This window comes from Schistocerca nitens, chromosome 3 (assembly GCF_023898315.1).
Source record: "Schistocerca nitens isolate TAMUIC-IGC-003100 chromosome 3, iqSchNite1.1, whole genome shotgun sequence".
NCBI classification, from domain to species: domain Eukaryota; kingdom Metazoa; phylum Arthropoda; class Insecta; order Orthoptera; family Acrididae; genus Schistocerca; species Schistocerca nitens.
This window is the reverse complement of record NC_064616.1, coordinates 934664917-934690915: the sequence shown is the minus strand read 5'-3', so window position 1 is coordinate 934690915 and position 25999 is coordinate 934664917. Positions and strand designations below refer to the sequence as shown.

The 25999-nt window shown below is 39.3% G+C and overlaps 1 protein-coding gene across 5 annotated transcripts in view; it reads left to right on the top strand.

Annotated features, from left to right (window-relative positions):
• The window catches only part of LOC126249005 (mucin-5AC-like), a 206507-nt gene that overhangs the window by 20013 nt on the left and 160495 nt on the right, over positions 1-25999 (top strand). For 3 of the 5 annotated variants that reach the window (XR_007545584.1, XM_049950590.1, XM_049950591.1), the window contains exons 1-2: positions 6564-6873; positions 7036-7095. Coding sequence is in view for 4 of the 5 variants with exons in the window: in XM_049950590.1 (XP_049806547.1) it covers positions 6786-6873; positions 7036-7095 (148 nt within the window). In the remaining variant the exon portion in view is untranslated. Of the gene's footprint in view, positions 1-6563; positions 6874-7035; positions 7096-25999 lie in introns of those variants that run through there. The other 2 variants (XM_049950593.1, XM_049950592.1) reach the window with 2 other exon arrangements.

The following is a 25999-nucleotide window of genomic DNA, read 5'->3' as shown; positions in this document are numbered from 1 at the left end:
GACATAGTTCGAGATATTCTTTTGTCTTCACTGGGAAAGAATGGGAAAAAACAATTTTGGAATTTTTAATGAGGCTGTTAGTTAGATCCAAATATGTCCTGTCTATCATGTACATTGTAATACGAGGCATGTCTGGCAAGGAAGTACCGTTTTGATAAAATCTCATAAAAACAAGTTTTTCAAATGAACATTTATTTTTACAAGTTCTTAAACTGGTTTTCTACATAATTGTTCACATTGTTGAGACATTTATCATGGCGGAAAACCAATGTTTCTATTCCCTTTTCATAGAAAAATGCCACCAGTGAGAATAGCCACTGCTGAACACCATTTTTTGAGTTGTCATCGCTGTCAAAGTGCTTTCCTCCAAAATCACACTTCCAGTTGAAGAACAAGTGATAACCGAAGGTGCGAGATTGGGACTGTACGGCGGGCGAGCGAAGTGCTCCTAACCGAAGTGTGGAATAAGGTTTTGAGTGACACCAACAAAAATGGTTCAAATGGCTCTGAGTACTATGGGACTTAACATCTATGGTCATCAGTCCCATAGAACTTAGAACTACTTAAACCTAACTAACCTAAGGACATCACACAACACCCAGTCATCATGAGGCAGAGAAAATCCCTGACCCCACCGGGAATCGAACCCGGGAACCCGGGCGTGGGAAGCCAGAACGCTACTGCACGACCACGAGCTACGGACAGTGACACCAACAGAATAGGAACGTGCGTTATCATGAAGCCATGTGATGCCTTGACTGAGTATTGCACTCCTTTTGTCTTGAATTGCGCGCCTATGTTTTCTCAGTGTTTCACAGTATCGTACTGTGTTGATGGTTTCACCTCTAGGCAGAGATTAGATTAGATTAGATTAGTTTTTCGTTTCATAGATCCGTGTTAAGGAGATCCTCGTGGATGTGGAACATGTCACTTTTTTTTAAAGCTGAAATAACAATACTAATAGTATGAATATATACAATACATCATTTGTTTCTATTAAAAAATTCGTCAATGGAGTAGAAGGAGTTGGCCACTAGTAAGTCTTTCAGGCTCCTTTTAAACTGATCTTTATTTGTAACTAAATTTTTTATGTTTGCTGGCAAATTATTGAAGATGAGTGTTCTTGAGTAGTGGACCCCTTTTTGAACTAAAGTAAGTGCTTTAAAGTCCTTGTGCAGTTCATTTTTGTTCCTGGTATTGTATGTATGAACTGAGCTGTTTGTTGGAAAAAGAGATATATTATTTAGGACAAATTTCATTAAGGAGTAAATATAGTGAGAGGCAGTAGTTAGTACACCCAGTTCTTTGAAGAGGTTTCTACAGGATGCCCGTGAATTTACTCCACAAATAATACGTATTACATGGTTTTGGACTCTGAAAACGTACCCCAAAATATTATACCATATGGCATTATGGAATGAAAGTGTTTCACTTTTATGTCGCCTATGTCTGCTAACACTCGAATTGCAAATACAGATTTCTTAAGGCGTTTCAGCAGTTCTGTGGTGTGCTCCTCCCAACTGAATTTATTATCAAGTTGTAATCCCAGGAATTTAAGACTGTCAACCTCTTCTATCTGCTCTTCTTCGTACTTTATGCATATGCTGGGTGGAAACTTTTTACAGGTTTTGAATTGCATATAGTGAGTCTTTTCGAAGTTTAATGTCAGTGAGTTGGCTTTAAACCATTTATTAGTATCCATGAAAATATCATTAGCAGATCTTTCTAGAACTGCACTTGACATACTATTTATTGCAATACTTGTGTCATTTGCAAACACAACGAACTCTGCTTCTGGTAGTGTAACTGATGAGAGATCATTAATGTACACAAGAAAAAGCAATGGCTCTAAGATGGATCCTTGTGGGACACCACATGTAATTTCTTCCCATTCTAATGATGACTGATGACTTAATTCACTTGTCCCTTGCACTGACACCCTTTGTTTTCTTTTAGCGACGTATGACTTGAACCATTTTGCAGCACTGCCCGTGACACCTAGAATTCTAATTTATTTAAAAGGATGTTGTGGTTTACACAATCGAAGGCCTTTGACAAGTCACAGAAAATACCTGCTGCTCGTAACTTGTTATTTAATGAATTAAGTACATTTTCACTGTAGGAGTAAATAGCCTTTTCGATATCAGAACCCTTCAGAAGTCCAAACTGTGTTCTTGATAATATGTTATTTGTGGTCAGATGGCTGAAAAGCTGCCTGTACATTACTTTTCCTAAAATTTTTGAGAATTCTGGCAAAAGTGAAATCGGTCTGTAGTTTGATGGTATCTCTTTATCCCCTTTCTTGAATAGAGGCTTAACATCTGCATACGAGGTGCATTCAAGTTCTACGGCCTCCGATTTTTTTCTCTGGACTGGAAAGAGATAGAAACATGGGCATTGTTTTAAAATGAGGCTGCCTTCATTGTCAATTCGTCCCAGAGATGGCAGCACCGTACGGCAGATGGAATTTTACCGCCAGCGGCGAGAATGAGAACTGTTTTAAATACTTAAAATGGCGACGTTTTTCTTACTTGAACAGTGTGCAATCATTCGTTTTCTGAATTTGCGTGGTGTGAAACCAATTGAAAATCATCGACAGTTCAAGGAGACATGTGGTGATGGAGTTATGGATGTGTCGAAAGTGCGTTCATGGGTGCGACAGTTTAATGAAGGCAGAACATCGTGTAACAACAAACCGAAACAACCTCGGGCTCGCAGAAGCTGGTCTGAAGACATGATCGAGAAAGTGGAGAGAATTGTTTTGGGGGATCGCCAAATGACTGTTGAACAGATCGCCTCCAGAGTTGGCATTTCTGTGGGTTCTGTGCACACAATCCTGCATGACGACCTGAAAATGCGAAAAGTGTCATCCAGGTGGGTGCCAGGAATGCTGACGGACGACCACATGGCTGCCCGTGTGGCATGTTGCCAAGCAATGTTGACGCGCAACGACAGCATGAATGGGACTTTCTTTTCGTCGGTTGTGACAATGGATGAGACATGGATGCCATTTTTCAATCCAGAAAGAAAGCGCCAGTCAGCTCAATGGAAGCACACAGATTCACCGCCACCAAAAAAATTTCGGGTAACCGCCAGTGCTGAAAAAATGATGGTGTCCATGTTCTGGGACAGCGAGGGCGTAATCCTTGCCCATTGCGTTCCAAAGGGCACTACAGTAACAGGTGCATCCTACGAAAATGTTTTGAAGAACAAATTCCTTCCTGCACTGCAACAAAAACGTCCGGGAAGGGCTGCGCGTGTGCTGTTTCACCAAGACAACGCACCCGCACATCGAGCTAACGTTACGCAACAGTTTCTTCGTGATAACAACTTTGAAGTGATTCCTCATGCTCCCTACTCACCTGACCTGGCTCCTAGTGACTTTTGGCTTTTTCCAACAATGAAAGACACTCTCCGTGGCTGCACATTCACCAGCCGTGCTGCTATTGCCTCAGCGATTTTCCAGTGGTCAAAACAGACTCCTAAAGAAGCCTTCGCCGCTGCCATGGAATCATGGCGTCAGCGTTGTGAAAAATGTGTACGTCTGCAGGGCGATTACGTCGAGAAGTAACGCCAGTTTCATCGATTTCGGGTGAGTAGTTAATTAGAAAAAAAATCGGAGGCCTTAGAACTTGAATGCACCTCGTATTTCAGCCAGTCAGGAAATGTCCCAGTTATAATTTACTGGTTACACAAGTAACTTAGAATTGTACTAAACTCACAAGAACATGCCTTAATTAACTTTGTTGATATTTCATCATAACCACTAGAATGCTTTGTTTTTAAAGATTTTATTATGGAAGTTATTACTTTTGGTGAAGTGAGTGACATATTCATGTACCTGAAGCTATTTGTAAAGGCTAGTTCCAGATATTCAAGGGCATTATTTACTGATCCTGACAATCCCATTCTATCAGTAACGGATATAAAGTACTTGTTAAATAGATTTGCCACACTATGCCCATCGGTTACCAATGTGTCATTTACCCTTAGTGCTATTTGCTCCTGTTCCTTTCTGGTTCTACCAGTCTCCTCATTCACTATATCCAATATTGTTTTTATTTTGTTCCCTGACATTGCTATCTTCTTCTCGTAGTGCATCTGTTTAGATGTCTGAATTACTTTTTTTCAATATTTTACAGTATTCCTTGTATTTAGCTAAATCATCAGCATTGGAGCTATTCTTGGTCGACAGCTACATTTTCCTTTTTGTCTTACAGGAAATCTTTATTCCTTGTGTGATACATGGTTTTAATATAGACTTCTGTTTAATTTGAGTAACTTTTAGAGGAAAACTGTTTTCAAACATAGTACTGACATTGTTCATGAATGTGCTATATTTTTCATTCATGTCATGAGCACTATAAACAACTTTCCAATTCATATCTTTGAGCAGTTTTCTAAAACACTCAATTTTTGGTTGATTGAATACTCTCCTGTACTCAGATTTAGCAGTCTTGATAATCTGCTTAGAATTTACATCTAAAACAAGGAGCTGCATGTCATGATCTGATAGTCCATTTATTACAGGTTTTCTGATATGATTTTGTTCCTTTGATTTGTCTATAAAAATGTTATCAATGGCTGTCCTTGAGGATTTAGTGATCCTAGTTGGAAAGTTTACAGTGTGAGTTAGACTAAAAGACAACATTACTAACTGCAGTGGATGTTTACTGGATGATTGCATTAGAAAATCTGTATTAAAGTCACCAGCAATTAAAATTTCTTTGTTTCTTCCTGTTAAATAACCCAAAAGAGCTTCTAGATGATTTATGAATAGATTATAATTTCCTGCAGGTGCTCGGTAAATAGTTAATATTATATAGGATCTGTTATGGAACTCTAGTTCTGTTGCACATGCTTCTAGATGCTGCTCTAAACAGAATTTATTAATGTCAATGTTCTTGAATTTATGGCAGTTTTTAATAAATGTGGCAACTCCTCCTCCATCCATATCTACTCTGCAGAAGTAGGAAGCTAGCTTAAATCCTGAAATGTCTAACATATCTATACCAGTGGTCACTTGATGTTCAGAGAGGCAGATTATGTCAATTTGGTTAGATGAATTCATTTCATCGATACAAATGAGTAGTTCATCAACTTTATTTCTGAGTCGCAGAATGTTCTGGTGTAATAATGATAACTGATACTGCATACTAATGGGATTATAACTACTTTGGTGAAGATGAACTGGCAGTTTCTGATTACTTTCTGTTAAACATTGTTTAAATGGAGGCTGTATGCTGAAATCTGACTCCTGTTCATCTGTTTTCTCAAACTGAGTGTGTCTGCCAATCTCTCTTAAAACTCGTTTTCTATCCCCCTTCCCTATCCTCTGACACCAGTGACCACTGGTATTTTAGCACTTATGACAGTGTCCCCCCTTAAGTTATCTGCAATCAACCCAGACAGTTTTCCCTTCCCTTTCCTATTGAGGTGAAGGCCATGCCTAGTGTAGTCCCACCTATCGATAGCATCCACAGGAATCAAACCAATATCGGACACAATATCTGTCCTAAGCAGCCACTCCAACTTCAAGTTCACCCTCCCTACAGAAGAGTTCAAACGAGGCTGATCATGGCGTCTCAACACAGACACAAATCCCACACTCGTATGCTTCGCGGCTGATGCTATCTTCACCAGGTCACTCTCTATGGAATATTCAGAGTCTCTGTCAGTGCTATTTCCCGGACCACCCAGTATAACCACGGCATCCTCCTTCGTGAAATCCTTGGATAAAGAACCTATATCCTCTGTTACCTGACCCAGATCTGCACTAGGCCTGAAGAAGTTTGTGAACTGGTACTCTGGACCTAGATTTTCCTGCAGTAGTTGGCCAACACCTCTACCATGGGAACTACCTAACAACAGAACTTTCTTTCTCTTTACAAATTTCCCTACCTTTTTCAAGTCCTTGAAAGCGTATTGTGCCCTTTCTACATCTTCAGCTACATGAGGCTCATCCGATTCTGACTGAGGCAACAGGTCAAATCTATTTTCAAGATTTATCACAAACCTGTCTGATGCTCTCCTTTGCTTATTCCCCCTATTACCTGTTGCTACTTCCCAGGAACTCAACAAGCACAAACCGATGCAAGAAAAGGTGTTCAGCAGTGGCTGTCTTCACTGACGACATCTTTCTGTGAAGAGGGCATAGAAAAGTTGGTTACCCGCTATGAAAAATCTCTGAACTATGTTGATAACTACGTAGAAATTAGTATAAGAAATGCTCTTCATTGTAAAAATAAATTTTGGTTTGAAAAGACGTTTTTTTCCCAAACGGGACTTTCTCACTGGGCATGTATGTTATGTGGTAGATCGTCATACTTGATGTAAATAAGCTTTAAAGCGCTGGCACGCAAAAAAATATTACTCCCGTCAATAATGTCTGTGACTTTCTTCATTGAATAGCACAGACGAAACTGTAAGAATATTTCCATAATTTCATGGAGGTACGTCATACGCCCATGCATAATTTACTAATTTCTGAGCATCTGTGACCATGCTTTCTGTACTTTCTTTATATCAAGAAGGCAACGATATTTTCATCACATGTACTCCGTGACTGGAGAACAGATGAAATTTGTTGTTCCGCTTTGGAAGTTCCTTTTAGCTATGAATAAATAATCAGTTTCACGTTTGACACTATCTCCTGATTGTTATTAATAAGTGTGAAATGTAAGATAGTAAATAATGTCATGCTTGCCAGTCTTTGTATTGCTTTTGGAAATTAAAGGTACAAACGTCAAACACTGACGTCACAGTAAGCAACTACTGCTGTGAAAATGGCTACCGAGGAAAGTCCGTTTGGTGCTTTTCTCGAGAAATCATGGACAGAATGGTACGAACACATTAAGGATGGACAAGTTTCGAGTAAGTTGAATAACCGTAGTGCTGACTGACGTATATAGGCAAAAATAACTGTTTGGGAATGTGTCTATAAGAAGTGCGCTTAGAAGACAGATCGGTAGTAGTAATGCAGTGTGTTGAGACCTTGTTTACGTTTATTTAACATCATTAAAAATGTTGTCGCAGGTGATGAGGAAGAAACTCCTTCAGGACCATCGGGAGACTGTATGCGGCTTCCGAAGGAAGGTAATGCAACTAATTTTATCTGTTCAGTGTGTGTTGTAACAGGTTGTGCTGGGACATAGTGTGTTAACTTGTGCTCCATAACGAATGATCCACCCTTTGTGTTTGTTTATTGTTCTTTTGGATAATACCAAGAGTGTGGTGGGAAGTAATTTATATTAACATCAACGATTCGGTGAATGTCACTCGAGGAAGCAGGAACTCGAAATTTGTTATTTACAGTACATGAAAGTTTTAGTATCAGTTTGCGTGTAAGTAACAGAGTCAGAGGGATGTTTAATGTATTTTACTGTTCTGAAGCTAGAAGTATTGTATGTGCCTTGATAGTATTTCTTTCTGTGTAGCATTCTGTCGGTTAACTGCTTCAGGCAAAGATTACGAGTCACCTATTTTGAGTGCGCTTTGGGCATTTTATGTAATGCAGGACAGTAATATCCGTTTTGGTACAGGTTTCGTTAATTTAAAGTCACATGTTTGAACCATTAAATTCGAAATAGGCTGTATTTTCATCGAAAATTTTTTTCTATGTTTCGTCCAATTCAATTATGTGTACGGCGTCAGCCGAAGGTGTTTAATGTTTAAATTGAGAAATTATTTCTCGGTGTTGTAGATTATCAGAAAATGTTTGTATTGAGCCGTGGAAAAGATGTGTGTAGAAAATAACTGTATAGGGTGGGCGGGGGAGGAGGGGGTGATTGACATTGTTTGTGGGAGTAACTTAAGCAGCTTCTTTCTCATTTCTGTGAGGTGTAAGATTTTGCTCATGGTTAGTTTTGAAATTGGTTTTACAAATGTGAGACAGTTTTGTTTCATTATGTCATTTGCAGTTCTAAAATTTGTACTTCTGTTGCAGTCCAAATAAATTTATGTATGTATGTATGTATGTATGTGTGGTGATGTAAATGTAAACTGTGTGAAAGACTGCCAATGCAAATTGTTTGGGAGTTTAATGCATTATTGATATGATGAAAGTAAAGTGTCTCGTGTGAATAGATGGTTCATGTTAGTAATATTGGTGTTAGTAGTGTTTAAAGTTAAAATATGAAGAGGTGTTGTGCAGGGTTCTTTGGTGTATTGGGTATGTATTCTAAATGTGTGTTTCTGCTGCCAATTTTGTAATTTCATGGCCAGTGTTTTGCTGCAAATTTGTAAATCATGTTACAGTTATTTGTGCTACTGTAATTATGCCAAAGTGTTATTCTAACATCCCTCCTACATGCTTATAAGAAGAGTTTTTTTTCTGTTATGATTTTTATGTCATGTGATGTGGAATGTTTAGCACATATACTAGATACGCATAATGGTGCTTGTTGTGAAACTTTGTCATTCTAAATTGCTAATGGCCTGAGAAAAGTCAGCATTGCTGGGATATGTTAAATCATAATGTCGTGTAAAATAGGCCTATAGCTACCATACAACAATCCTTTTCAGAATCCTTTTAGTATAATATATTTATCTGTTCTTGGGGCTAAAATATGGGAAACAGATGGTTGATATAGATGTGGGTAAAGTGAACTAAAGAACTTGCTTGAAGCAGAGGATAGCCTTAGGACATCTAGAGTAATCCTTATGAGAGTGATGTTTGGAGGGGTCAAGTTGTATAATAACTGTATGTGTATTCTTCCGTGTTTGCTTTAACAATATGTATGTTTTTAGATAGTGTCTGCCTTTAGCAAAACACATTTTCTCTTTTTTAACCCAAACATGTTCCACTGCAGTTGCAGCATCTTCAGTGGGCTTTTATTTTCCATCTTTTAAAGATAAAGGGTGTTCTTTGCTATTTGTATACATGTAGCTATTAGTTTTTTAATTGTAATTACATATATTTGAAAAACAGATTACGAATTGATACCTTTTTACCACATGGTGTGGTTTTTCTGATGTGTTGTGTTTCTACAGTGGCCATTGTTTTGCACAGTTTGTCATCTGCAACCGTTTGTACCATGACAAACTATGCAAGAAAAAAAAAAGTCACTGTGGAAACACAACGCATCAGAATAACCACAATATGTGGTAAAAAGGTATGAATTCATAATTTATGTATTTTTTCAAATATCTATAATTAAAATTTAAAAACTAATAACTACATGTATACAAACACCAAAGAACATTCTTTAACAGATGGAAAGTAAAAAGCCCACTGAAGATGCTGCAACTGCAGTGAAACATGTTTGGGTTAAAAAACAAATGTGTTTTGCTAAAGGCGGACTCTATTCAAAAACATACATATTGTATGTGTTTTCCTATCAGTATTGGAAGAAAAGGCTGCTCTGTGGATGCTGGGTTGTTCATGGGTCAATATGTGCCGAACAATTTATTTGCATGACTTCTATGGCCTCCATCCTATGACAGTAATCATATTGTGAGGCAGTTACTTGACAGGCCTAGTATTTTTGTTATGCTAGTATAAATCTTCGTTCTGATTTGCACAGTAGTTTTTGCCAAGATGTTTTAATATTTCCACAAATTTGTTATTCATGTTAAAATTTCCATTATATGAAATGTAATTATTTGCGGTTGTTTAGTGTCAGCTGTATGCTATATAATTGTCAGTGACGAGGCCTTTTGGATCAATAGCAAGGCATGAACTGCAGGATAAGGAAAATTATGAAACACTTACCTTAGGGTCAAGAGGAATGTTAGATACATTGTCAGCTTTGGCCAGTGATGTAATGTTAATGGCTCATATCGCATCACTTTATCGTGTGTATGTTCACAGTTTTGTTAGCTGATGAAGTTGAGGGAGGGTGGGGGGACTTAGTTGTGGTGACAGATCAATCTGTAACACAGCCCGAGGTATAAATTGGGTTGGAAGCCAGTGGGGGAGGAGGAGGGGGGGGGGGACACATACTGGTTATGGTGACAGACTGATCTGTAGCTTACAGTCGCTGTTTGTTTCACGTTTCCTGTCGCTGGTCAAAGGTTACAAATCGTGTCACAATCTTAAGAAAATGTGTACAGAACCAATGTCTTGGGAAATGCTTTAAAATGTATGGCAGAGGGTACTTTTTATTGCACTGCACACTTTAGTATAATTGTTGCCAACGTGCGCAATCTTTGTTGATGAACATCTTGCGCGCATGTAGCCAAGAATTTGAGAGAAGGGAAATTCATGGCAGAACTTGATTAAAAGAAGGTATAGGTTAATAGGACATCTCCTAAGGCTTCAAGGAATAGTTAGTTTAATGGAAAGAGGATGGGTTAAAAACTGTAAGAGATTGTAATGGTTTGGCTGGAGTAAGCAGGTTCAGGTGGATGTAGGCTGCAGTAATTACAGAGAAGTTTTGACTTGCATAGGATATGCTTGGATGGAAAGCTGCATCAGACCAGTCTTTGGGCTGATGATCACAAGCCATAAGCGAAAATACTAGTTGAAGTAGTGGCTTTCAATTGTAATGGATTTCCTGCTGTTCAGCAAGAGATTAAATTTAACATTTTTATCAGTTGACAATGTTTATTGTAGATATGCCTTAATGAAGTGGTTAGGTGTGTGTGTGTGGTGTGTGTGTGTGTGTGTGGTGTGTGTGTGTGTGTGTGGTGTGTGTGTGTGTGTGTGGTGTGTGTGTGTGTGTGTGTGGTGTGTGTGTGTGTGTGTGGTGTGTGAGTGAGGTGAGTGAGGTGAGTGAGAGAGAGAGAGAGAGAGAGAGAGAGAGAGAGAGAGAGAGGGGGGGGGGGAGGAATGTTTTATACATGTTGAAATGATACTGTTGCACTTTCAGTAGGAAAGGCAAAAATGAGAATGTGCAGTAATTGATACTGAGGGCTTAGAATATTCAATGTGATTATCACCTCCGTATGTGGCACTTCGTTTCTGGTGCTCAAATTGAGTAAAGTGTGCAATGTGCAGTGGCTTCAGTATTCCTTTTATAACTAGAAATACACAGTTATGTGTGCACTTGTTTTGGCATCAACTGAAATAAGTCCCATTTTCATGTTGGATAAATAATTTATATGAAAACGTAGATGTAAAATTAGATTGATACTGGCAGGTTTCATTGTTTTCAGGGAAATTGTTCAGATATTAAGCAATAAAGAAACACATCCTTACCTTATTGATGAAATCTGAAGACTAGACTGTTTAGTATATTTTGTAGGTCCTGCTGTAGACATAATTTTAAAGTCAAATTTTGGTAGAGGGGAGGTGATTGTTTTTCTGTCAAGGAAATGTAATGGTACTGTAAAAGACTTATGTGATATAGGTACAGTAATGAGTAATGCTGTAGTATGTAATCTCTCTGAATGTTCTTCTTTGACATTCCCCGTTCCACTATCGGGTTGGCATTGTTATATGGGTTCTGGAAGTGTTAGTGACAGTTGGTGGTTGGATAACCCTCCTGGCACCACCACTCTCCTTGGCACAGAATGTGTGTAACCCACCTGTTTGAATCTACAGCAAATCTCGTGCTCAAGTGTGAGAACATTTTCTGAATGTTTATAGGCTTTTGATGTGAAGTGGAGTGTGGGTACCAACTTAGTCCTAATTGGATGTGGGTGGGGGTTGGCCGGCCCGTCCGCCAGCCCACCAGCCCTTATTGTTAACATCTGTGAAGTGGAAAGGCAACTGAGGAGACACATTCTGATATCTCCTTGAATATTTTAAAATTAAAAGAAAAAGACCTTTCTCTATTAATAAAGAGTGGTGTAATACTGAAATTGCCAATCCCTCATCTTGCTACTGGAGTGGCAAATATCAAATGAGAAATCTTGTTGACTTGCCCTGTTGATATTCACAAAAAAGTTCTCTTTTGTGTGTGTCTTATTTTTGTATTGGTATAAGTGCATTTAGTATAATTGAAAACATTTACTAAACATTGTTGGCTGACTTTGTTACTAAAAATAGGAAAAAAATTTTTTTAGTTCTCTCTGATATACATTTCATGCCATAAATATCACAGAAAAAAAAGGTATATGGGAGTCTTTCTCATTATTAAGACCTAGACTTTGTATCTTCATTGTACATAAGAATATCAAGTTTTTTTTTGTATTTGTGAACTTTTAAAGAATTAAATGCGGTGCTAAAGCAGCTTATACTCCCTAACATATACAGTTTTTTCCTAACAAGTGCTCTATTCCTTAAAAGTAATCTTCTGTCATACTTGGGTCACTTTACCCTATGAACCTCTCTGGCATTTGTTTCTCTACTACCAGATACATGCGTTTGCTCCGCTTCATCTTGATAAGATGGAAAGTATGTGAATAAGCTGCAACTCTCCAAGTATCAGACAGGAACATACTAGCCAGACAATTGTGTAGCTTTTGGGCAAAATTCTCCATTTGGAGAGAATAGCAGTCTCCTTGTTCATGTATGTTGTGTTGGACAGTTTGTTGAAAGTGCTAAAATTTGATATTGAGGTGTTTTCCAGACTAATTTGGTAACATTTCATGTGATTGTCTTCAGGTCAGCCTCTGGATTTGCCAAGCCTCTAATAATAAAGGAATATACTGTTGGTTTTTAGTGTGTGTGTGTGTGTGTGCGTACGAAACTACACCTTTCATCTGCCACGAAACTACACCTTTCATCTGCTTGTGTGGCTTTCCCATATTTCTGTATAGTTAGTTGTCTTTTTCTGTGTCTACATAGGAATGGATAAGTATGAAAGTTCATTTGCAGCTAAATTTGGTAAAAATTTATTTGTAGATGATGTATTGTGTTTTTAATTTCTATAAAATTTGTGTTCAGGATAGATTGGTAGCTCCTCACTTTAAATAACCAGTCTGAAATGGAACATAAATAATAAAAATGAGACAGGTGGCGATGGCATCAGTAGAAAATGCATGCATTGCTTTTGTCAGATGGTTTGGTGTAGTGACCAACTCTGTCTGGGCATATCTGTTTCAGTGATGATGATTTTAAGTTAAGCATCTATTCAGTTGATGTGAAATCCCTGTGGTTTGCTGTGTTAAGTGATCAGTGATGCGTCTGGTTAAATTTACCCAGTCTTCATTGTAAGATTGTCATTTAGTGTTAGAAATAGTTGAGGGACCATGTATTTAATATTGGAAACTGTGTAATTCAAGATAGTCTGGGTAATTTGCATTGACTCTCATAAAGTTGTAATTTTGTAAGTGGTACTCTCAGTTGAGTAACTTAGACTAGCAGCATACTATGAAAGTTTAATTTTGCAAAATATTTTATGTTCTAGGCATCTGAAGGTGTTAAAAGTTTAATTTGTTGTTTTTCAGTTACTAGTTCATTGCAGATTTCTGCCAAGTATCACTTAATTCTCAGATTATTCATTGCTGTGGCATATGGTGTTATGGTAAGAAAATCTTTAAGGTAAGGTGAAGCTTACTGACATGTGGAGCCATATGATAACAAAATTTCAGTTAACTTGTATTTAACAAAGAAAATGAATTCCTGGTGAGTCTGCAATCAGGAACATTGTGAATCACTGTCTAAACTTAGTGATGGTTTCTTGAATCACATTTTTACTCTTGGAGTCTGGAATCCTCAATTTTGTTCGTTTCTGTCTTTGTAATTTCGTGTTCTGTTCTTGATATACAGAACATTGTTTCTCGGTGGGGAAGTGCAACGTGTGTGTGTGCACGCCTGTGATATAATATTGAATTTAACAACTTTTCAGTTAAATTCCTTTACATGTATGTTTCTTTGTGAGGGAAATATGAGAGACACCGTTTCTTGATCTGTGTGGGTTGCCTGAAAGTGTAGCCCTCCAACAGTTTTGTTGTATTTGCTTTGCAGTTGCAGTAAACACCTAAATTTCCACATGGAGTCTTCCCAGTAGGCCAAACCACACAAAGCTTATTAGAATACCAAATGTTTCTAGACATGCATATAACCTGAAATTCTTTAATCTGCATGTGATCTCTCTCTCTCTCTCTCTCTCTCTCTCTCTCTCTCTGTCTCTCACACACACAAAAGATACAGTATAGGTATCAATTGGCTGTATCTTCAATGAATCCTAACATTTGTAAATGCTCAATGCTAAAAATCACTGTTGTCTGTTATAAAATTTATGCACCAAAAACTATTGTCTTTGGATGTCTCATTTTAAGTAAATAGAATGCCTAACAGTTCACAGAATTGCCAACCACACAATATATGCGCATTTAAAAAAGCATAGGAAAGAAAAGAAGAAAAACCAAAAAGTGAAATGAACAGTTAGTCTATGACCAGTGATTATTAGTTTATTTTTTAATTTCACGTTAATTGTTGTGAAATTGGTGATTTCTCAACTTTTCTCAGAGTGACCGATAAATGGTAGGCTTCCAGGTGTTCAGCAGAATAGTTGTTTCCATTTTGTGCATAGTATTTTGACTACTGGCACAGTCATCTTCCTCAGGTGCTGTGAGTTTAGTTACTTGGACTCCAAGTGGACTGTGAAGTATTGATGATATTGTAAAAGTTGGATAGGCTCTGCTAAAAAAATAGTGGCATGAGGTCAACTATAGTTCAGCTTGGTCGGAGTTCAGGCAACAAGTACATATAACGTCAAAACTCTCAGCACCTGGAGATGACCCGTTTGTCTGTCAAAATATTGTGCACAAACTGGAAACATCACCAAATACTTTAAAGACAATCATTAAAAATAATTGATGTGGTGAAAGAGGGGAGTCTTTGGAAGATTGAGTAATTGTAATAATTGCAGAGGTCACTCGGTACACAAGCAGTTGTATATGTTGGTGTATGTTGAACATCAAATAAACTTGTGAGCCATTGGTATTTATATGTTCAAAGTTACTGAAGTTTCTTCACACTTGAAAATTTGTCTTGAACTGATACTTGTAGCTGGATTCGTACAATCCTCAATAGTATTACTGAGGTATACAAACTTGTCTTACACTTAAATTTGTCAGTAGTTCTCTCCTACATTCCAAATGACACAAATTCCCTTGTACTCTTCACAATTAGAAAAAGAATGGGAAAAAGAATGTCTATGAATATCTTGAGATGGAGCATAAAGGTTGTCGAATTCTTCGTTGGAGAGCATACTGTGATGGAACTTAGTGACACACTAAAACTGTGTATAATGTGACCCTTGCCTTTTGTGAGTGGTATTTTTCGATTGTACTTACGTAAATTTTAGTAGATGGAGACTGACACATCTAAGTATTCACTTGAACTGTGATGTGCCCATAAGCAGTCGGTTAGAATGTTAACAAAAGGTTTATCTTGATCCAGCTTAAAATTTTAATCTGTGGAAGGCTCATTTCATTGTTACCTCCATTATGGAGTAACATATTCATTACAGTAATTCGTCTGAATGGAAATTGTATTAAATAATGTAAACTGTAAATTGAATTAAATAAATTACTTGCCTACAGCATGTATATTTGTCTTTATGTGACAGCTACAATCAAATAATTCTCATTAACAAGACTATTTTGCTCAGAGATTGTGGGGCAGAGATGGTTATTTGAGCCAAACTGGAACCTTTGCCTGGTCGGTCTCTCTCTCTCTCTCTCTCTCTCTCTCTCTCTCTCTCTCTCTCTCTCTGAGACAAACGTTGAGTTCGTAGCAAATACCAAATACTGCTGTCTTCGTCATATTTCAAATCTGTTTTTCAGTGAGTTTCTTGGACCTGTTACATAGATTGGCAATGGTTTTCACCATAAATGAAAACATCAACAGGAGAAGAAAGTCATTATGAAAATGATTACCTATGTGGAGTTTACATTTGTGTTAAAGGTAAAAAGTCAGATGTCATACCAGCAATAATATAGGTTTTTAAACCAAAAACTGCTTACAGCAATGCATCTGTGAGTAATGAAAAGTGTATACAAAGTAAGGTGCTTTCTGTATTAAGTGTAAGGTCTTAAGACTGCATACTTATATTGTTGTATAATTGAGCTTTCGATTGCGGTAAAATCTTGTTAACTTGCTTCTAGGGCCGCTAGTTGAAGCATGTATTGAGCAGAGAGGGAATTTTCGGCTTCTTGACGCGCACCTTGTGTAATATGTAAACATGAATTTGCAGTTGCGAAAGTCATTCTAGATGCTCCAAGAAGAAATTTAAATATTTAATTCATTTCTGCTGTAAAGTAGGAACTACTTTCTTGGGACCAAAGAAACAACAAATATTTTAAAATATTTACAAAGTCTCTTCCACTTCAGTTTGTTTTGGGATTTTAGCATAGCTTTCTATGTGATTAAATTTAACAGTTTATAAGACAGTTAAACATATCATGGTAAAGCTTGCAGTGTCAAAGAATTTACTGAAAGGAACAGGTTGAAATTTGCATTTCAGCTTCATCTAATCTTCAACACAGTTGGCTTCTGGAACATATGTTGTTTCATTTATGTGCAATATCTGAGATGTAAATACATTAGCAACAGCAGAAACAGTTTTCAAAGGTAGATGTTGCCGAGTTTATCGGACTTCCTGATGTCTGTTTTAAAGCTCAGTGGCATCATGGGTCCCAACCTAAATGTGTAAAAAGTGAAATATTCTGCTGTACATACTGTTAAGAAATGCACCCTTGTGAAAATGGTTTGTATTAGTTTTAGTATTTGTGTATTCATAGGCTCAGGTTTGCTGGTCATATTATAAGGAACAAAAGAAAGTTCCATGTCAAGCAGAAAAGGATTACACAGGGTCAACAAGAATTGCCTAAAAGTAATTGTCATATAGTTTCCTTTGATTGTTTGGTGATTAAATTGTCTCAGATAAGTTACACATTGGACCCTCATTATGTGTGGTTATGGGTATACTCGCACAGCAGTTTTCATAAACTTCTTAGGCAATGGAAGTTTGGAATAGATTGAGGACATGCAGTTCATTTCTGTCCTGTCAGTGTTGGCATGAGAGAAATCACTACTACCTTTGGTGGGCATTCCATTGAGGCAGATTCCTTTTTTTCTTTGTAAATTGCCACAAAAGACCAAAAAAATTTCAAATTCATCAGCAACAGATCTGTTGCATTTATAATATAGTGTGCTGTCAGAACACCATTTTTTACAGGCTATAATCTGATATTCATGGCTTTTCTCTCTCTGCTGATTTGTGTGATTAAAAATTGTAGCTTTTCTTTAACGTACCCAGTGAGTGACTATATGCAGTAACATTTTGTTAAGGTGGCTGTGGGAAGATTATGCATCATATGCATAAAATTCTCTTGTTTCATTATGTTCACAATTTCTAGTTTGCTTCAATTGTGTCTACATGGTAAAGGCCCGTCCACACGCAACGATCTGTCTGTGCAAATGTCTGCGCACATCACATGCGCGCAGACAGATCGTTGTGTGTGGACAGAAGATTTGCACCAACCTGAGGTGTGTGCAAACCTGGAAGTTGGAGTTGGAGGTTTGAGTGAAACCTCTCAAATCTGTGGGTTCAAACCACATCTGCGCAGACAAGTTAGAGCGTGTGGACAGGAGATCGCCGCAAATCTGGCACGAAACAGCTGTTTGCTCAGACTAGTGTTTGTATTTGTGCACACAGGGCATTAAAATGGCTGATACTCATTAGTGTTCTCGAGAGTTTGTAAGTGAATTCATTGAAATATATATAAACCACCCATGTTTGTGACCGAGACAAAAAGACAGCAGCATACAATGCTCTAATTGAAAAATCGCGGGCAGTTGACGCCTCGGCAAACAGAGAAACAGTAATAAAATAAATAAATTCGTTGCGAACTGTTTACCGAAAAGAGTTATCCAAAGTTCAGAAATCTAAAAGATCTGGTGTAGGAGTAGATCAAGTATACCAGCCAACTTTATGGTATTTTGATCTGCTTGGCTTTCTTAGGTTCGCCCTGCAACTCTCGCTGTAAATTTACGTGAGAAAACTGCTTTTCCTTTAGCAGCCACTGTCTACCACATTTTGACCGCTTTCTCTGTTCCCTGTGGTTGGTCTGAATGTTTTTTGCAACACAAGTTGCAAACACAGACAAATTTATATTTCAAAATAACTGAATTAAATTTTTGACATTTATGGGGAGCGTAATCGCTTGCCACTGATATTTCTTTTCTACACCGACAGATGGCGGGCGAGTAGTAGATTGGGGTTTGTGTCGTGTGAACACACCACATTTGCAGCGATCTTTTGCATGTACAGACATCGGCGCCGATGTCTGCGCAGACAGATCGTTGCGTGTGGACCAGGCTTAATTGATGCAGTTGTAATTTACTGTATTTATTAAATAAATTTCCAGCTCAGCATGTTGCCCAGCTTTCAGTTTATGGTAGTTTGTAACCCCTTTATAAGTAATTTGTTAAAGGTCTTATATTTTTCCAGCATTATTTCACACCTCCAGAATATTTCACAAATCCATTGCAGCAGTGTCTTGATGTCATTGTAAATTGCAGGAGTTGAAATTTCCATATCACTGAATATCTCCTATTGCTCAAATCCATGTTGTAAAGCTTTTGGTGGTGGTGGGTGGGTGGGTGAGACCGCACAATCGCAACAAGGTAGGTGGTTGGAAAAATACTGCTTCACCTGCATAATATGTGTGGTCAGCAGTTAGGAAATTCCATTTGTCCAGTTACCAATAAAACATTTTTTGTGCTACCTGCTAAGTCACCCATTTTGTGTTTATCTTTTGTGGACCCACTGAAGCATCCTGAGAATTCACCACTGGTGGAGAGGCAGCACATCTTACATGAGAAAGGGGCTTTTTAAATGGAAGATATTTTGCACTTGTAAGTAGCTGAGTTAGAGATGAGCTGTGTGTGGGAAGGGGGTGGGGGAGGAGAGTGCATTCCTGTCATTTCGACAAATGGATCAGTCGTGATTTGGGATGAGTGGACTTCGGGCCTCATTCTGTTGATCAGTGTGGTAGTAGAGCACGTAAGATACTAACAGCACATTTGATTGGTGCCAGATTGTGGAGGAGCAAAATGGTACACTGCATTTAGAGGGTCATTTCATGTCAAGGGCATCCCATGTCTACCAAGATTTGAGGAAAAACTGTTGTTGGCAACAAAGTGTTGATTACAGGGGTCACAGTCAACGACTGCAGATTCTAACAGTGATTAGTAGGAAGACAATGGAGGGAATATTTTCAGTCCATTGGTGGACAACTGGTAAGTAACACTACAGTTCCCAACCATCTTACTGTGGGGACGCATAAGCCATTCTCACACGTCACATTGCTTGTTGAGTCACGAGGTGCAAGGATAACAACTGCAGAAACACTGTAATTGAAGGCTTGAGTTGAGGAAGAGGTTAACTGAACTGAACTGAAAACTTTATTGGCATCTGACACTGGTCTGCTTGATTATGTTCGGAAGCCATGAGAAATTCGTCCTGCTCTCCAAGGGCACTGTTTCAGCAGATGGAGGAAGTAATTCCAGTGTAAAAGACATTTATAGCTGTGACACATTAGCCATTTTCTCTTACTGATAAACTTTACTGTAACCTTCTGCCCTATTATTAGCATCTCTTTATTCACCTGCGACTCTGTGCAGGTGACTGGTAACTTGACAGTGTGGACCCTATCACTTGCAGATTATCAGTCGTTCCAGTAACACCTAGTGTAAGTACTGTCGTTGAGGTGAAAGAAGGTGCTGCATGCTAGGTGAAAGGGGGTGCTGCATACTACTACATCTTCTAAAGCTTGTATTAAGGGACAGGTTTCTATTAATGTAATTTGTCGCCATTGTATACTCTGTATGCTCTCACAGAATTTTTTGTGAAGCTGGAGTGAAAAAAAGTGTTATACTTGGTAAAGTGTGTATGGTCAACCATTATCATACTTTAATCATACTGTAGTATGTTATAGGAAGTAAATATAAACATTATGCTACTGCTTTGTATCACATATTTCAAAGCAATTGATATACTTGAACTTCAAAATGTTTGTTAAGGTTTCATGTTGTAAACTGTGCACCAAAAATTAAACTACAAGCAGCAACGTTTGTCCTCTAACCCATTGTCACCATACTTAGCAAAAAGCAGTACAAATAGCTATGATTAAAAATGTACACGTAAGTATGTACAGCTATTAGTTTGAATATCCCTAAAAACCAATCCAGATAAAGAGATTCCATACAGGAAAACACATTCTGATCAGCCAGAACATTATAACCACTGACCTACTATAGACGTAAACCTGTCCAGGTAATAGCAGCGTCACCTGGTGAGGAATGACTGCTAGTCACACACCTGCGGTGCACGTAGGCGCAATGAGCATGCTGTCTGTTTGTAGAATGTGGAAGGTGTGCAGTCTGAGTTTGATCAAGGGTAGACTGTAATGTACCGGAGACATGGCACGAGCATTTCGAAAACTGCACGACATATCAGGTGTTCGAAGAGTGCTGTGGTGAGTGTCTTCAACACGTGGCAAAATGAAGGTGAAGTCATGACCAGGCGACATAGGATTGGGTGGCCATCCCTCATTACAGATGTCAGCCACCGTAGGCTGGGCAGATTGTTAAAACAGGACAGGCAGCGAACTGTGGCTGAACTAACATCGGACTTTAATGCTGGGCAGAGTAGAAGTGTCAGAACACACAGTGTATCGAATACTCTGAACTATGAGTCTCCACAGCCAACGACCCCTGCGTGTGCTGTTGTTATCACTTCAGCATCAGCAACTATGACTCAAATGGGCATGAGACCATCGGCACTGGATGTTGGCAGTGGCAGAGCATTGCATGGCCTGACGAATCAAGATACCTTCATCATCATACCAATGGGAGGGCATGAATCCATCATCTTACAGAGGAACAGTTCCTTCAGGCCTGTACGACGGGATGGAGACAAGTTGGCAGCAGCTCCACTATGCTCTGGGGAACATTCACATGGATCCAGTTGAGCTCGTAGAAGGCACCATGACGGCCAAGGAGTGTTGTACACTGGTTGTTGACTATGTAAACTCCTTCATGGCAATCATGTTTCGCAATGGCAGTGACATTTTTCAGTGAGATAATTCGCCGTGTCACAAGGCCAGGAGTGTGATGGAGTGGTTTGAGGAACACAGTGGCGAGTTCCAATTGAAGAACTGGCACCCCAACTCGCCAGATCTGAAACAGATTGAACATATCTGGGATGTGATTGAATGTGGTGTCAGATCTCATTGTCCCCTCCCTGGAATTTGTGGGAATTTGGTGAACTTGTGTGTGCGTGTGTGTGCGTGTGTGTGCGTGTGTGTGCGTGTGCAGATGCAGTGCCAACTCCCTCCAGCAATGTACCAAGGCCTCATTTCTTCCATACCACGACAAGTCCCTGCTGTTATCAGTGACAAAGATGGACATACTGGCTATTAGGTAGGTGGTCATATGTTCTGGCTGATCAGTGTGTACAGAACTTTTAAAGTTCATATTCAGAGATTTTTATGTCCAACTACAGGAAACACTCAAGAAGAAAATTGAATTAATTATTAAATCATGGAAGAGTAGAAACCTTCTTATGGGTGTAATGAAATTTAAAGTAAGGACCAGTGCACCATGCATTTGTGTTAACCAACTGTGCAATGTGTCTTTAAGGTGCTCCAAGTTTCCTGTTTGTATTCAGAAGCAGATATCACAAATTAGTAAAAAGCTCTTTAAAAACTTAAAATTGGATGCCAGTATCCTTGCTGCTAGTGTTAAAAGAACTGAGGTAATGTATTAAAGTGAATGCTACAGGCTTCAGTGTGATCACAATATCCATTGTTGCTAACTCTGAAATGACAGTATATTTTGCTTAGTTTTACTCTGTTGACTCTGGTATCATATTTTGGATTAAGTTTGTGTATTCACAAAGAATATCCTTAGCACAGAAAGGACCTTCAAAACATTCTGCAATCTCTTTGTGAACTTATTGCACTATATTTTTGAAGCAGCTTGGAACCAACATTGCATCCTCGTGCATAAACTTAATCATCTGATAAGTGCTTCATGATAAGTATAGCTGTCAACCAGAAGGCTGGTTTGAACACAGATGCTTTACTAAGCTAGATCTTATTGCAAATACAATGTTTCTGGCCTTTGAGTTGATTAACACAGCCAGTTATAAGCTTATCTACAGTTTATTCTGCTGTAACTCAACATTTTTTGAAATAAACAAATCATTGCTGTAGTTAAAATACGCTATTAACACAAAGAACATCCTCGTGTGAACTGAGGATTGAACCCTGGACATTTACGTTTGCAGTCTGTCACCCACTGAGCCACCAAGTCTATGGAATCATTAAATAGGAACTGCAACATTTGCTTCATGAATACTAGACAGAAGAAATATTGCTGTTGAATAATAAATTCATATTGCTGTTGGATGAAATTTTCTTAACTTTGGATTGTACTGTAGGCTTCCTACAAAATTGAAATATAATTTGCTGATTTGTAAACCTTCAGTAGAAAGACTGCATTTTAGAAATCTCCTTTTGTTGTATAGTGATTCTTTGCAATGACGGAGACTTCGGCTGTAATGTTGTTCATTTGCATATACTGTCATATATAATCTGTTTTTGTTAAGTCTTTGTTAGCATTCGATGAATTATGTGAACACTCATTCTCGTGCAGAGGAACTTTCGTGATCAGACATCTACAGTAAAAAAAAAAAAAAAAAAAAAAACACCCAAGAGAGTCCAACAGTGACACACCAGGAAATAACATTTCTTACTACAGTAACTGAATTTTATGATGTTCATGGAAAAATCAAGATCTAGGACACTAAATGAAGGCAGAACTTTCAAAATGATGGAGCAGTAACACAGTATTGACTGTCTTGTCAAGAACTTAGCTTTTTAGCATGGTGAAGTGGCAGTTTGTCTTGTATAAGTTTGCTTGCAAAGTGTAGATACGGATACACCAAAAATTGAGGTTGCTCCATCAGAATCAACTAAATTAGCTATTTGAAAGTAATTGAAGTCTGTCATTTTAGACCTTCTCAGTGAGAGGTTTGAAAACACACAGATAAAAAGGTGAATGGTCCATGTGTAACGAAGTATAGCTTACATTTGGTTGTTTATGACAAAAGTGCACACTTCCTGATACCCTCAGACTGTACCCATGTCATCACATCCCAAACCCCCCTTGCCCACCCAACAATACTTTCTCTCTCTCTCTCTCTCTCTCCCTCCCTCCCTCTCTCTCTCTCTCTCTCTCTCTCCCCCCCCTCTCTCTCCCCCCCTCTCTCTCCCCCCCTCTCTCTCCCCCCCTCTCTCTCCCCCCTCTCTCCCCCCCTCTCTCTCCCCCCTCTCTCCCCCCCTCTCTCTCCCCCCTCTCTCTCCCCCCTCTCTCTCCCCCCCTCTCTCTCCCCCCTCTCTCTCCCCCCCTCTCTCCCCCCCTCTCTCCCCCCTCTCTCCCCCCTCTCTCCCCCCTCTCTCCCCCCCTCTCTCCCCCCCTCTCTCCCCCCCTCTCTCCCCCCCTCTCTCCCCCCTCTCTCCCCCCTCTCTCCCCCCTCTCTCCCCCCTCTCTCCCCCCTCTCTCCCCCCCTCTCTCTCCCCCCCTCTCTCTCCCCCCCTCTCTCCCCCCCTCTCTCTCCCCCCCTCTCTCTCCCCCCCTCTCTCTCCCCCCCTCTCTCTCCCCCCCTCTCTCTCCCCCCTCTCTCTCCCCCCTCTCTCTCCCCCCTCTCTCTCCCCCCTCTCTCTCCCCCCCTCTCTCTCCCCCCCTCTCTCTCCCCCTCTCTCTCCCCCCCTCTCTCTCCCCCCCTCTCTCTCCCCCCCTCTCTCTCCCCCCCTCTCTCTCCCCCCCTCTCTCTCCCCCCCTCTCTCTCCCCCCCTCTCTCTCCCCCCCTCTCTCTCCCCCCCTCTCTCCTCATCCCATTATCCTTCTCACTTTCTCCTCCCACCACTTGTCGTCCACCGATTTTACTCCATACTGTATGGCTGTAATTAATACGCTGCTATCCTGCACGTTAAAATTGGTGTTACTTTTGCGCAGCCAGTTCTGAGAGACTAAAGCTATATGTGAGGGTAGAATACATAGGAGGGTCTAAAATCATTTACACTCTCAAACTTGTATGAACTAATACTACACTATGCTGCTTGGAGAGGGACTGGATGGAGCTTGTTGGGAAGAGGATTAAAGATCTTGGGTAATAATGGAAATTTTATGTTGAGAACAACATTGTGTAAAAATTCCTTCAGCAACTGTTCTCCACTTTTTTTTAAATTAAATTTTTGCAGATCTGCATATTGGCTCAGTACTTTCGGTGGTTTGCTCCAAATGTACTGATTATATTACCCCCCCCCCCCCCCCCCCAAAAAAAAATTGCCAAATATAAAAATGACAAAGCTTGCTTCACTTCCTTCTCCTTGAGAAGTTATCAGGCCACACGATGCAGCTCTGAAGCTCAGGATAATACTAACACTCTTACTGTATTTCCAGAGACATTTATGTATGAAGGTTGCATTGTACTTTAAAGAAGTCTGATTACATATGGTGAATGTGTTTAATTCACGCGTATTTTTTGCATTTTATAATAGCAGTTACATTGTTTTGTAGGAGTTTCCTCCTGACATTGATGAACCTTTCCGGTTGGTGATCCTGCATTCCTTTTCTGACGTGTGAGAAGGAAATGACTATTTGAATGGTGCTTATCTACCGACTAAGGTTTTCTACTTTGAATGTAATGCATACCAAAACAAAAGTTAATTGATATTTGATGCAAACAAATGTTGTCTCTAAACTCTACCTTTGTGTCAAATATACCACCACTCAGAAGCTGTGGTTCCAACATGTTCAATGCAAGCTAATTTTGAAATATGTGAGCTGTAATCTCATCATGTCTAATTCTTCTCTTGAGTCCCTGAACAAAAACCTGTTGTCCTCTTAAACTTCCATTTATGCAACTGCTTTGCATTTGCACTGTATAGGAAATGGATTCATGTGAAGATTGTAGGGAATTTTTACATTAAATTACAGTGGGAATTGGCAAGTGGTGCTAAAATGAGTACTAGCTTTAATTCCACTCAGGTGAGAACCACCAATAAGGTGTAGAATATGTGAACAAAGTAGTCAAGACTTAAAGAGAAAGCCGATAGTTGACTACTTCCTATACGACAGTGAGATGAATAGGAACATCATTGACATTAAGGTAATACTACTATGAGGCCTTGGATAGTGACCACCGTTTGCTGGTAATGAACCTGAGAGGGACTGAGGATAATAAAGGGATAGAAAACAAGGAAAGATGTATAAGGGTATGGAAGTTGATAGAGGAAGAAAGCAGGGTACAGTACCTACAGGTAGTAAAGGAAAGCATTCCAAAGAATGAACCAAAAATGATAGAAGAGGAATGGGGTAGATTCAAGGGACCATTAGTATGTGGGAGGACAAGCAACAAAAAGAGATGGAAAGAAACAGCATGGTGGAATGATAAAACAAAGGTTATAGTACAGAAGAAGAATAGAGCCTTTAGGGTATGGTTCCCGAAGAGAACATTAGAGACAAGAGAAGAGTATCAGGCAAGCAAGAAACAAAAAGAGTGGTGACGGAGGAAAGAAGGTGGATGGACAGTGTACCAGAATGATGGAGGATAGTGAAGGTTAAAAAAAGGTGTTATGTGGGATGATTAAAAGTAAGAGGAAGAACGGTATGACAGTTATGCTTGAATGGTGAACGAAAGTGGACAAGATGTAGAGAATGAGGAGGAACTAAAGTTTATGTGGAAGGAGTATTTTGAAGAACTCCTGAACGTGAATGGAAACCTGGATGAGGAGGAACAAGCCGAGGAGAGAGAACGAGGAGGAACAGCAAATAGAAAAAGACTTTACATGGGGAGAAGTGGAAGAGGCATTGGGCAAGATGAAGAGAGGGAAGTCACCAGGTCTGGATGAGCTAAGCGTAGAGATGGTGAGAGCAGCAGGAGAGGTGGGGATACAATGGCTATATCGAGTAATGAAAATTGTGTGGAGACAGATAATGATCCCAGAAGACTGGAAGAAGGGAATAATTGTACTGGTCTTTAAGAAGGGAAATAGAAAAGAGTGCAAGAATAATCAGGGGATAACATTGATTAGTCATTGTGCAAAGCTTTTTGAGAAAATTTTGGAAGCACGAATTCGGGCAAAATTA